This window comes from Pygoscelis adeliae, unplaced genomic scaffold (genome assembly GCF_000699105.1).
Source record: "Pygoscelis adeliae isolate BGI_AS28 unplaced genomic scaffold, ASM69910v1 Scaffold171, whole genome shotgun sequence".
In the NCBI taxonomy this organism is placed as follows: Eukaryota; Metazoa; Chordata; class Aves; order Sphenisciformes; family Spheniscidae; genus Pygoscelis; species Pygoscelis adeliae.
The window spans coordinates 5,021,508-5,035,974 of NW_008824186.1; the positions used below are offsets into that span (position 1 = coordinate 5,021,508).

Consider the following 14,467-nt stretch of genomic DNA (forward strand, 5'->3'; position numbering starts at 1 on the left):
CTACTGTTTACTTCATTTTTTTTTATTTCCCATCATGCCTTCCCTGGCCTATGACAACTCATTTGGTTATTATTGTCGAGAACAACTGCCAGCTCTCCCTGCTCTTGTAGTTCTAGGATGGGCTCTAATGCCAACCACCACAATTAGCCTGCTTGACTTTGGGAGAGGGAAGGTGTAGGCAAGAAACCACAGGAGATTAAAAAAAACCCAAATCCAGTTCATATTGCTCTAGAAGCTCAGGCTTTTACACCAATTAACAGAAAGATGGCTCCTTAACAGGCCTCAGATCACTGTTCACCTTCCCAAGCGTACGTTCTCTTCTCTGCTGTTAATAAGTGCTGTCCCACCTGTGCTTTACTGAGCACATCTGAAAGACATGAGCCAGGAGTCCCATTCCTATATGCCAGGGGACTTGCAAGTGATCATGACTTGTTTATTAAATGTGGTTTTGGTTTAGCTTTTTTTTTTATTTTATTTTTTCCTCTTTTCAGAGCTAAAAAAGATTGATCAGATTCTCAGCTGTGTAGGTCTAATCAGTAAAATACTACTCTACAATGGCCAATGATCAATGTTTGTATGTTGAAATATATCAGCTGAGCAGATATAGTATATTTAGCTTTCAGTTAATCTACAGTGCAGGTATTAATTCAGTAAGGTATTAGAGTGAATAGAAATTTCCAGAAATGCCTAAAAAACCTTTAGTCAATGTAAAAATATGGCAAAGTTAGCAAAGACTGTAATAATAATTTATGAAACAATTTTCCATTTCTCCTTTACTGCAGGAAGAAATTAAAAAAAAAACCACAAAAACCATAAAATAATTTCTGCCCTGCTGGGGAGACTCTTGGCTAAAAGCAGCTCTCCTACATTAATGTTAAAGTAAATGGCAGATATAGAGTTATATGAAAAACTTTGAAACTCTGTAAAACCTTAAGAGATGTAAAGAAAAGAGGAAAAAGAGGCGGGGGGGGGGGGGGGGGGGCAAGATTAATGCTGCAATTTTATTGGTAATTAATATTCACAGTTCCAAGCTGACTGCAAATGGGAGGATGGGACTGGTGTATGCTCATGTCCGTGTCCTCGAAGCGACGAGGACATCTAAAGGACATCTGCCTTCATTCCTAATCCCTCTTTTTTTTGTTTTTGAGTTCCTGGTAGGATTAATTTTTTTTCCAGGGCTGTTCAGGTAAAATATTATTGCTAATGCAAACAGAATGTGCATGACCCTTTACATGACCTCTTTATATGAGTTTTCAGAGTACCTAGTAAAAGGAGGAGAAATATTTAAATATTAATCCTACAAAATCTTACATTTAAAAGACTGTGCTTGCAGAACTGAGTAAACAATTATACAAAGTAACTATAATGCATTTTTAAGCAATTAGTATAGCCAATAACAATATCTTGCTGACGTATTTCACTTATTCAACTGCATTAATTAAAACTTATGTAGTAGTGAAGAGCATTTTGAACTGTTGTCACAGAAAAGGTTTTATTTAAAAAAATCATTAAGGTTATATATACAATTTGCAAGCCCCAAGTGACCTGTTACAGAAAGGAAAATTAATATCCTATTATGACTTCAAGTCAGGAAAAGGAAGATTTCTGTATTAAACTGTTTAGCTTTCCCTAACACTGCAAAAATAAGACTGAATTTTAAATAAAGATGAGGATATTAAATCAGAGAAAAGGGTGACAGCTTGTAATTCTAGAGGCAGAGACCAAACCATATTTCAATGAAGTCAATGGGAATTTCACTATTTAATTCAGTAAGTCATAGAATCATACAATAGTTTGGGTTGGAAGGGACCTCTAAAGGTCATCTAGTCCAACCCCCCTGCCGTGGGCAGGGGCATCTTCAACTACATCAGGTTGCTCAGAGCCCCGTCCAACCTGATCTTGAATGTTTCCAGGGATGGGGCATCCACCACCTCTCGGGGCAACCTGGGCCAGTGTTTCACCACCCTCAGCATAAAAAATTTCTTCCTTATATCTAGTCTAAATCTACCCCCCTTTAGTTTAAAGCCATTCCCCCTTGTCCTGTTGCAACAGGCCCTGCTGAAAAGTCTGCCGCCATCTTTTTTATAAGCCCCCTTTAAGTACTGACAGGCTGCAATAAGGTCTCCCCGGAGCCTTCTCTTCTCTAGGCTGAATACAGGCTGAGGGATGAAGGGACTGAGAGCAGCCCTGCCCAGAAGGACTTGGGGGTACTGGGGGATGAAAAGCTGGACAGGAGCCAGCCATGTGCGCTGGCAGCCCAGAAGGCCGATCGTATCCTGGGCTGCATCCAAAGCAGCGTGGCCAGCAGGTCGAGGGAGGCGATTCTGCCCCTCTACTCTGCTCTGGTGAGACCCCACCTGCAGTACTGCATCCAGCTCTGGACTTCTCTTTAATTAGGTACATACTTAAATTTAATTAGGTATATACTTATAATTGTTAGCATACCTGAACTAAGTAATGTGTACCGTCAGCTTAGATGCACACTCAAGTATAAAGTGATTTAAAAAAGATTCAAGCATTAATCAAGCAGATAACATCTCTTCATCCTAGCAGTTGCTTTGTTTTGCTATTTTGCTATCTCATAATACAGAGCCATGATGAGTAACTTCAGTATTCATACATCACAAAAACCTATCTATGCGTCCTGACATACAGTTTTGCTATGCTTGATGCATGACAGTAAGATTTGCCCTAAGGGCACTTGTAGGATAAAATGTTGGAAAGACTTTCATTTCTGGGAGTCTTTTACCTAACAATGCAGAAGCATTTAGTTTAGAAACTGATTTCTAGGTCCACACTTTGCAGCTTCACTTTTGGGCCTTCTTAACTGCTTGGCTACCTTTCTTTCTATCACATTTTTCTGAAGGGCCAAGAGTGCATTTTAATTTTATGACAATTACAGGATAAAAGAATCTTGTCCTGATTTCTCTGTAACATGCAATCCACTAATACATTTTAGATAACTGTAGTGTTGGATAGCAAATGTTATTCAATTGAAATGTGGCATAATTATGGGAAGGAAAATTAATACATAAAAATTATTCCTGAATAGTTTCTGTTTCACAGACTGTGATATGATCCTTGACTCAGTCCTTCGAGCCTTTACACATTCAGGGACAGGCCTTGTAAAGCTTTAGTAAGAATGAGATTATTGGTGAAGAAATTAATCCCCTTTTGTCCTAATTTTATTGCTAGAAACAACAAATAACCTGGAGAAGGATATCACTAGACACCTGGATAAGTGGCATTGTGATGGATTTAGGTCTTCTTATTTTATTCTGCTGCGTGCCCGTAATGCTATATTGTATTCGTAACACAGAAGGTTTTTCAGCTACCTGTGTATGTGTATTTATATATGAAAAACTACCATAACAGACAAGCGCAGGTTTTTTTTAATGTACAATTTCTCATGAGTTTTCAGACAGTGGTAACCATTACACAGAGTATCTCTCATTTTTAAATAGGGAGTCAGGCAGGTATTATTGTTGTTTGGAGGAGTTAAGATAGTGTACAGAATTGGTACAGGCACATTAAATGCCTAAAGCACTTCAATATTTTGAACCTCAGTATTAAGCTTTCCGAAGCCTAATCCTTACCATGCTTCAGCAAGCACTATGCTCATAACCGATCACGCAGCTTCTTCATCCACGCTGCCAGCTCTCCAGGCATGAACCAGCTCTAATATGGGAGCTGGACAATTCCCTCAGACACCAGGTACAGGAAAAAACATCTTAATGCAGCTTTTCAGCTGTCTCACAACACAGTCAGAATAGATGTGATGGCCCTTACCTATGCAGGCATTGCCTAAGGACCACAAGCTTCTGAAAAAATTATTCTAAAAGTCACAATGGAAACATCACGTTTCTGCTGAAGCAGAAACTGAACTCGGTTTTCTTGAGTCATATCCTCTGTGGTCTTTCAGTTCCTCCTTTCATGTTAACATTGTATGTATTGCACAGGTTATTCTGTCCATTTTGGTTTATCATAACATCACTTAATCAAAATTCACTTACAAGCACTTCTGTAATCAAGCACCGAAAAAAGTTTTTATCATGCAGTTCTTGCGATATTTTGTTGGATTGTTAATTTTGGTTCAGGTCTTCATTTCTCAGTTCACCACATTGCAGCATGGCACATAAATAAGGGAGGTTCTTACAGATAAGCTTTGTAGTAATTGGATTCAGGATACATTCAGAATACAAGGTAACCATTACAGAAAAATTATGAACTACCTCATTCACGATCAAGTTCCTGTCTAGGAAGGATTTCATGTCATGCTAAGGAAGATAACTTACTATGCATAAATCCCTCGTGATTAACCTAATTCTGAAAAAAAAAAAAAAAGAATTGAAAAAAGAATAAAAGACTTAGTGTTGGTTTACTTGCTAATGAGTATTGGCTTTATTTGCCAAATAACTTAAAAATTAGATACTCATTATATCTAAATCCTGAATGCCAATTTCTATTGATTATATTATCCATTAGTCATTTTTTGCATCTAATTTGAAATGAAATATTTCAGCCTAACAGTGGAGGGCAGATCCCCTACCATGTCTGATGGCAGGATCTGCAGAAAGCTACTTATATGCTTATTTGCGTTAGAATGAGCAAATTGGATTTTTAAGTTAACAAGCAGACTATCAGATTCACAAGTCTTTCTTCTAGTCTAATTGGACTTCCAATGTGGCCTAACTCCTGAAAATCTTCATGCCTTAGCTGTGTATGTGATAAACTGGATTTTTAAAGTCATTAACCCATAGTGTAATAAGAAATCCCTTTTGTAATCTGGCTCACAGTGTTTGAAAGGGAATGTAAAAAAAAAGAAAGTCAAACCTGGCAACACTAATGATACTAATTTTAACAGAAAGGGACCTAGCAAATGGAAAAACAAGTCACCTATCAGTCCAAATACTGCCACTGTCCTTCTATTCCTTTTGCTAAAGCAAAGGACAATTTGAGAAAAGATCAGACTATTCAGTGGAATATTATGTCCTGGTTTTGTGAGCCTTTGCACCTTGCACAGTTCTTTTTCACCTGTACCATGCATTAGATGAGAGCGTTTATCTCAGTTACGTCAAGAAAAAAAATGATTCTTTTTAGAAAAAGGGAATTATTACTGAAATAAAGTAAAACAAATTCTCCTGCAAATCATGTAAATTCCCTTCAGCTTAACTCAAGAGTACTTTTCAGTTCAATAATAAAAAACTGCTAACTTCTCTCAAATTCAGTCAATTGATTTCTAAAGCACACTCAAAACTCCAAAATGGTCTGCAGTAACCACCTCCTATAATTTTAACAGAGATTACTGAAGATGATTTTTCAACTGTTCATGGAGACAAAATTCTAGTGCAAATAACCTTAACCAAAATTGTTTACATTCAGATTTCTTTTAGAAAAGATGGCCAGCCAAATTTGTGATCGTTCAAAGATAAGGTTCATTCCCTTTCTGCATACGATGGCCTTTAAGGAAAAAGAAAAGTGTTATTTTAAAAATTTACCAATTACTGTTTCTTTATACACGCATGTGCACACAGGCATACCCCCACACCAGTAGAGCAGCTCCTGGGTTAAGTAATTCATTAGTTAACCTTAATGTGGCTGCAATTCTGTTATATTTCTAGAACTTAAAAAAAAGTTCTAGAGGAAAACAAAATTTTATTAATGTGACTTTCTGTATGTAGTTACTATCTAGCTACTAGGAACTAACATTCCCCACTTATTTTTTCCAGCCCCAGCTAAAGCCACAAGCTATTATTGGCAGCTGCAGTAAAGCCAGAAATTCAGTAATTGAAGTTAAAGCTATGTCATTTAAATCCAGCTGGCACAATCAAAGTAATTACTGAGCATGTCCTTCAGAAAAAAAACAAAGCACAGTAAAAACAGAATGGAATATAAATATACACTACATTTTTAAGCAAGTATCCACAGACAGAAGACTTTGGGGAAAAAAAGTATAATGTTGAATTCCCTTTGAGAGAATGAATATCAAATGTCTGAGTATCACTGGTATGACTTTCAAATGTATTAAAAAATGGACGACACTGGAATTATATTGTTAGAGCAATGAGTTCAGACTTCAACATCCAGGTTCTTGTGTAACACAATTACATGTATCTACAAATACAACACAAGTATTTTCTTTTTTTTTTTTTTCCACTTACCTCTTATAAGATCCTGACACTCACTTCTAAAAAAGTATGGAAAAGATTTTTCCTGTTTTGCTAAATCTATGCCTTTTAGGTATTTGTGACTATTGCATCAACATGAGAGAGTAGTCCAGGTAAGTCCTGTATCACAGATATACTGTTCATGTTACCTAAAATACCACACTGAGACTTAGCCTGACTGTCTGTGTCATCTCACCGAAGCATCTCTCCTGTGTCTGGCATCAAAGGTTATATACCTAGGCAGTAAATACTTCTACTGCCTCTATAAAAGCTGCTCTGAAGTCTTCCCATTTCATACTAGAACAAAAACTTCAGGCATCTTTCAGGAAAAATTTCAAGTATTACCTCAAGACAGTCTATAACTCAACGTCGTGATGTTGGTCCTTCCTGTACAATTCAGTAACTGGAACCTCAGTCTTCCACTTCCCTGACACACAGCTTCAGCAGCAGGGTACTGGTTACCCTGCAGTTGTCTCCCCCACGGCGAGAAATCCTAGCCTCTTCTAAGCTTGCTTAAATATTTCTGAAGAAATCTTGACCAATTGGAATGGTCCCACCAAAAAGCTTATTCATAAAATTCTTCCATGTATGTGGTTATAGGATTCGACTGGCTACTTGCAGCTAAATGAGTTGACAAAAATGAATGTGTCTTGCTGTTGAGAATAAATTCACCGTAATTAGTTTTTCACTAACTACATCATATAGGTTAGCAGGCATATTGGTCTCTTGGAGAAGTTCTTAGATAAAAAGGCATTTTCTGAACAGTCAAAAAGCAGGAATCTTTCACTCATTTGATGAGTAAAAAATCTTAAAAGAAGGTGCAGTGGAGCTGGAGGGATTAACGTTCTTTGATGAACTGGGCACTATGATCTTATTTTTATCTTTTGTGAACTCAAGTCACAGTAAGTGAGAAAGGTCACTTAAACCAGAACTTTATACTCTTCTGTAATGCAAACATATAGGAAAAGAAAACACTTTTTCAAGGAAGTAGGGGCAATAACATGATTTTGCTCTTAACACCAAATTCTACAACCATGCTTTGAGAAATGCAAGGCGTAACGTTTTACTCAATGTCCAGATCCAAGCAATAGGTGATTTCCACCTAGGTAAGATCCGAAAGCCCTGATCATAACCTTCACTGGGTGGGAATTTCCACGAAGCTTTGGCTAAGTACTGAGCATTCCAGCGTGTCTGAAACCTCATAGTTCATGTTATATGTCACAAAGCTCAACGCCTATTACTTTGCTTGAATTTACTGATTCCTCAAACTAAAACCACTACTTACCACCTAAAACTGACAGAGGAAAAAGAACATAAATCCATAATGTCCTTGATCCCATTTGTCTGTGTAAGCAGTAACAAAGGTGTAATACATTATCTTCTTACTTTATAAATCCATCAACGTCACTAACTAAACAGTTATGGCCTCATCTATAGTCAACTGAAATAAAAGAGAACCTTTCCACTGAAATCTTTTATCTGATTCCTGTTAATCCCCTTCTCACAAGAAGATAGTTTGTCTATGGACACAATTCTGGAAGAGGAGAAAGCCATTTGGCCTATTTTATGTACAATTCCATGATGCTGCCTAATTAAAAATTCACCACATTCACTTAATTCAGCACTCTTTCATGTTCTCAGGAGAGCAGTTTGAAAAGGTTCACTAAGAAGATACCCATTAATCAGCCTATTTTGCAAACTCCATCAAAGTGCCAGAGTACCGACTAAAGCATGCAACAGTGCTGCACTGTTTTCACCTATTTGGTGATCGAAGTTCAATCAGCAATATTGCTTCCCCCCCCCCCTTTTTTTTTCTTTTTTCCCCAGATTCAGGAAAAAATCAAAAATTTTAGTCTGGGAGACAAATTGTTACCCACACAAATCGATCCTCAAGCGCAAACAAACTGTATTTTGAAGGCTTACAGAAAGGCCTTTTTTTTTTTTTTTTAAAAGCACCCTTAACTGTCCCTGATTTCTCTTCATGAACCTAACAGATAATGCTGATTTTTATCTAAGGCAATTCTTACTACTGACTTCTGGGATTCATTTATAAATACTGTTTCCTTTCTTGCTTGTAGCTGAACATCCTACCCGATTACACTTCTGTAAATACAGAATAACTTCATAGATCTCAGTGATCTAATTTGGGATTGACTCAATTAACACAGGCAACTTAACGAATCAAGTTAGCAAAGGGCTACCATTTAAATATTTCTTCTGTCTCTTCAAAGAGCATAGCTGTAGTCAGAAGAGGAGAAACATCTACACCAAAGTTTAATACAATTTTGAGCTGATGAGACTCAATCTATCTTTTCCTCAATCACTGAGCCCTCCATGTTTCTTTTCAGGTTAAAACTAGGCGATGTGAATGAAAAACAGCGCATCACTTACTACGAGAAAGAATTACTGCTGCCATACATAAATATGCAATAATATCAGCATGTGTATGTGTAAGCAATTAGTAAAAAATAGAACAGGATATTAAAAAAAATATTGAAGCAAATTATAACAGTGGAATCTTCTAGTACCCATGCTTGCCTACCCAATGAAACCAATTACACTAAGAGAGTGTAGTAGCTTCAACTGGAACTTTACTGAGACACATGATTTTCTTACACAATCTTCATGCCAAATTTTTGGTCTCTGTCATGATTTTGGAACATTTTTATTTTGTTTTGGAGGAAGTATCAATTTCATTCACATTTCCAGTAGCTACCTCTTTAGGAGACCTTAAAGAGCTTCTTATCTATCATATATTTTGGGCATAAAGAAAAAGCAATGCTAAAACATGTGAGAGGTGAGCAGAAATAGCTTTCTGAAAGCAGATCTCTTTCCTTCAGCATGAAGATACCATTTCTAGTTTGATGCTACCTTGACTGTGAGCAAAAAGGTCTTCCACAGTAGTTGTGCAAGGTGCAGCAATATCTGTGTGTACTTCAGATGGCTAATACACAGCCAGGAAATTTAAAAGTTAATTAATTTTGAAACTTGCAAATTACTGTATATACAGACTCATTTTGCAGTTGCACGGATGGGATTAGTCTAAGAAAAACTCCTTTCCTACTTTCTTCGACTTAATTAAAGTATCAAAATGGCATTAATGCAGGTACAAATATGCCCCAATTATAGCTATTTTTCTGCGTTACTTTTTTTTTGGCCAGATTGGAACACTTTTTATACATGAAGATCTAAAGCAAAAACAACAACCTCACAACTGCAGCTGTGACAATACTGAATACCATGACGATACAGGAATAATAATAATTGAATAATAATAACTATTTCAAAGGAATTTCAAATACATGCTTCCAAGTGATTACATTATGAAGGATTGTTATGGGAAAAGGTTACACTGAATGTATGAAAAAAATACTTCTCTGTCTTTAGTCCCTATTTACTGCTAGGCTACAAGGTGAGAAAGAAATCAGGAAATTTATGACAGCACATTTTTTTTTAGCCACATTTAGTCTCCTCTTTCAAAAAACCTGGCAGTTCAGGGTAAGTATGACCTTTCCACACTTAAATACTGCAAGTGTAATTGAAGAATCATTAGTTTATTATTGTTTCAGTTCAGACACAAACTTACCTAAAAATGGATCACTGTATTCTGTATTAGAAAGCTTAAGCAAGTTGTTTTCCAAAGTCTCCATCACTTTAGCTGGAATAAATGCAATATTCGTATCAGCATTCACATGTATTTTGTAACTAAAAGATACACTCTGTAAAGCTGTCAGTGACTCAAATGAAAAACTTCAGGCTGAAATTTTAAAGAGCACTTTCCATTGGTGGAAAAAAGAACAAGATCACTTTAATGAAGACTTTCACTCTATTCCTGAGAGAAGTTTAACTCGGTGAAGTAACTTACTATAGTAATAATTAATGCCTATCAACATTAAGGAAGGACTTATCAAGATATAGTAGCAGAAGCCAGCCAAGTTAATTTATTCTATAAAGGGTCACACACAGTTGGCAATAGTGTATGGCAACAGTGGGCAACAGAAAACACACACAGTGATTGGGATCTCCAACTAGACTAGTCTCGCTGTTAAGGCATGTTTATCTGTTAAAATAAAAATCATAAAATAAAAGTAGTTCTTTTTTCCGACACAAGCTAAAATTCATAGGGATTTTCTGCCTTTTCTTTCATTCTCTCCATACCACTCTTCCCCGACTCTGCTATTCATGAATGAATGTATCTGCTCCTACATGTTCATACTTAAAGACATTTCTTGCCAAAAGCCTAATATTTTTCTCTCTCTCTCTCCTAGGACAGACTACAGGGACAGACTACAGAAACCTTCATGCTCTTCCCCAGCATATAGGAGCACTTTCTTGTCTTGTTTTCAGTAAGAAGAAAGTAATCTCATAATTCAGAAAAACAAAATAAAAATTAGTTTAAGCCTCACTTCAAACATTACAGAGATTCACTCAAGAACTCAGTACCATGGTTCTTCTGTTTTGTGCAACAACATCTCTCCAACAAACCGTAGATATCTAAACAAATCAAAGCTTATCAGATGTCCCTATAATTTATTGAAAGATGCTAAAAAAATTATATCTAAGACACCACAGGATTTCAAATGATGTTGCCATACATCCCTTCCATTCCCAGTGTTGGAACAAGCTCCTGAAAGAGAAGAACCTCCTACCTCGTTCTGACACCACATCCACTGTAGCTGTAGATGTCCCTGCACTTAGAGGCTGAGGCCGGAGCTGTGGCTGCACACGATTTGGCTGCAGAAATGACGAATGCTTGCTCAGACTCTGAGGATGTGTTTGGCTCTGGGCTAGGCATGGCATAGATCTTCTAGAGGGTTTTAATGGATGCTCTTTCACTGTCTCACTCTTGCTTGTATTCATACCTGAAAAAGCCAAAAGAAAAAGAACATAAGCTCTGCCATATTAGGCAATGACAAAGAAAGACGGCTAATTATGAAAACTCAAGGTGATTCATCCACTTAATAAGCAACTCTCCAACTAAACAAAAATGTTTAAAATATTTAAAGTTCAAAGAAGAATACAGAGTTGGGAACAAAATCCACGAATTCTTCACCTACTCTTCCATCAACATCCCACAATTGGAATTTGCAATATTCTAAATCTGACGATTCTGTGGTACATATGCCATACAGTCATTTGGAAGCAAACGACAGCACCAAGTGGCATCCACATTATGACTGCTAAACAAAATTTTAATTGAATAAATTGAAATGAATAAAACCCTTCAAACAAGCAAACAAAAAAAACTGAATACAAGCAAAAGATGTTCACAAGTGTCCCGAAGGATTCATGCACACCTTCTCCTTTAAAATGCAGCTGTTTGCGAGTTCTGATGAATCTATTAGCTCTTTCTAGTTTTTCTTCTGGGACACATGCCAGTCTTGGGTTTTCATGTGTTGCCTGGCTTTAGGTTCAGGTGCCTACATACAGACAGATGCACCAGTCAACTATGTGGTATCAGTGAAAAAGTTTGAAAAATCAGATTGTTAATTTCAGTGAAAAATATGATTAGGGGATCCCTCTTCCCAGTGCGTCATTTTAAAAATGATGCAAAACTCATTCCCTGTTCTGAGTTTCTCCCATCTGAACACTACAACTCCACGTTTCCAAAATATATCTCACAATTTTTTTAAAAAATAGCATGGTCTCTATTTTATCTCCTTGCTGGTGACAGAACAAACTTAATGTAATAATTGCTTATATTGCCTGTCCACAAAAAAGAGATTGGCTACATTTCCTAAACTTACACTTATGGTATCAGGCATTAAGAACATTATCTGTCATTTGAACATACGGAACTTATTTTCAACTCTCCAAATCCTGAAACAAAGTTTCCCTTTATGTTAACTGTCATCCTCATTAACACTAAATTGTAATAATGTAGTAATAATTTCTAAAATTTCTACTTTTTCTAAAAATTCACAGGGAAACACTAAATAATCCAAGTGCATTTGTCTAGGAAAGTACAATTGGTGATGTAATAGTGACAAGAAGTAAGGGGAAAAAAGAACTGATTTTCTGCCTCTTTTACTTGAAAGGCTCTTTGCCAGGATGCAACTCCAGAGTCCACTCCTGCCCGGTCTGCAGTGTGCAGTCCCCAGCCATGGTCCCAGTACAGAACTGTTTGGCAACGCACACCAAATAAAGCACTATCATCAACTTTGTTGACAACATCACTCTTATCATTTAGGATTTAGAAAGTGGCTACAATGTGCCATGAGAACATATGCTTTCCTTTTTACCCCCAGCACTATGAAAGTGTTCTCATTAATATTCTTTAATTACACTATGCTACAAAAATGTAGGCCTGAAACAATTTAATGGCACTCAAATACACACACTCACTTAATACTCGGTATTTCATAAAAGAACAGGAATATAAGATGAGACCCCCATGTAAACCTGCAGAAAGTCATGAATATTGAAAACGTTATTGTGAAATGAATGAGTGATTAAAACAGGCAGATTTTGTTTTGTTACCATTCTACTACCCATCACTGCTGGATCAAAGGCTAATGAGAGGTAGTCTAGTATTCATTTTCCACTATGTGAGTCAAGTTTCTTCCTTGGAAAACATCATATTCATCACTCTGCATATAAAACCACAATTATTTTGAGTATTCCCACTGTTCTCACACGGGCCTTCCAATGCAAAAACATAATAAGGCCATCAGATACACAGGTCTTCAGTCCCCAATTCCAATTAACAAATATTAATGCATCTAAGTTTGACCATAAATAACTTCACATTTTACTAAGATTAAAATTAGTATCAAGTCAGATTTTCCTGAGAAAAAAAGATGTTTTTATTCCTCTGTTTAGCTGTTGCTGACCTTCCGACTCTGTTAACTGTTTCTTATTACTACACTAACACACAATACAACTTCTCTATTAATATATTGAAAAGGAACCAAAACCCATAAAACTGGCTATATGAATTTTTTTTTCACTGAAATTCAAAACTGCAACCATGAAAAATTACTTAGTAGTTATAATACTGAATCTATTTTATGGCGTTCTTGCTGAAACGTAGTATGAGATTTTTAAACTATTAGATCAGCTGACGTTGTGCTACACTGGTGAACAATAATTTAGTTTTCCAAGTAGTATGTGCTATTTCAGTGTATGTTATTTGTATGACTGGCTGTCTCTATTCTGAGTGTGATAATTATTTACAATCAAAAAATATGCAACTACTGTTCAAGATGATAATTTTATGAGTATTCATCCCATTTAACTCCCATTTTATATTTCTTCCCAGAATCTCAGGAATTTGTCAGACACCAAAATTTGAGCCTGTCAATATTTGCAAAAACAGGGCCATATACAGCTATCACTATTGATAAACATGCTCATTATTCCACTTTAGTAATCACAATTAGATATATTTCTAAATGTTCGACAGATAGTAAATAATCATTATTAAATAGGTATTTAATACTTATAGAACGACAATATGAATTTATGACTGTGACTCTGCAGTAAGTATGCCTTGTACTGTATTCCAGTATTTGGCACAAAGGATGGCTTATAGTCACTATGAAAACTTAAAATAAATCTATTCCTGAAAGGCTCTTGTACACTATAAGGTGTGATTTTAGTTTTAAAAAAAAAAAAAAGCTAAAATACAGATGCCAAGGGCATTCCATTCTGTAAAATATTTACTTTCCTTTCAAAGCTACAAAATTAATTTCCCCTTCGCCATTATGGAATTATATTAATGCTCTTAATCCTTTTACCTACTGGGTAACCTTTGTGAAAAAAAAACACAACACATTTCAAAGTCAGTTAGAACAAAACAGTTGGGACAATGATTTGGAAAAAGCCCAATTCTTACAATTGTTTCTGAGATACAAGGAAATTAAGTAGTTTTCCTACATTTACATGGAAGAGAAACTCATTATTATACACCTTCCGACTCAATCTAGGGCCTTGATGCGCACCACCCTTGTAAAAATTGAGTAATTCAACACTGAGCAAAATCCAAGTCCATTAAAGAGCTTATCTACTGTATGCAGCTCCACGATGGACAGGGTTCGTTCCTCCTGCTTTTGCTTACAGTCACGCTGTATGTACCCCAGGAACCAGCAGGTCAGGCAGACAGAACATGCTGGAGCATGGAGGCATCCCACGAGCCGGGTAACTAATGGAGCGTGCCTGAAAGCTGGGGAGCAAGAACACCACATCACATCAGGGGACACGCAGTTTGTGCAGACTAGGAACCACGGTGTAAAGCAGGGAGTAAGCAGCCAGGCTGCAGGTAGTGCAGAAGGAACTCATGAAGGACAAGAGGCAGCTGT

At 36.6% G+C, this 14,467-nt stretch overlaps 1 protein-coding gene across 1 annotated transcript in view; it reads right to left on the minus strand.

The window, feature by feature from the left end:
- The window catches only part of ANO3 (anoctamin 3), a 93,296-nt gene extending 82,269 nt beyond the window's left edge, over window positions 1-11,027 (minus strand). The window contains exons 1-2 of the mRNA XM_009334524.1: window positions 10,817-11,027; window positions 9,754-9,825 (exon numbers count right to left, since the gene is read on the minus strand). Of these exons, the coding sequence (XP_009332799.1) occupies window positions 9,754-9,825; window positions 10,817-11,027 (283 nt within the window). The remainder of the gene's footprint in view (window positions 1-9,753; window positions 9,826-10,816) is intronic.
- Between the last annotated feature and the right edge of the window lie 3,440 nt (window positions 11,028-14,467).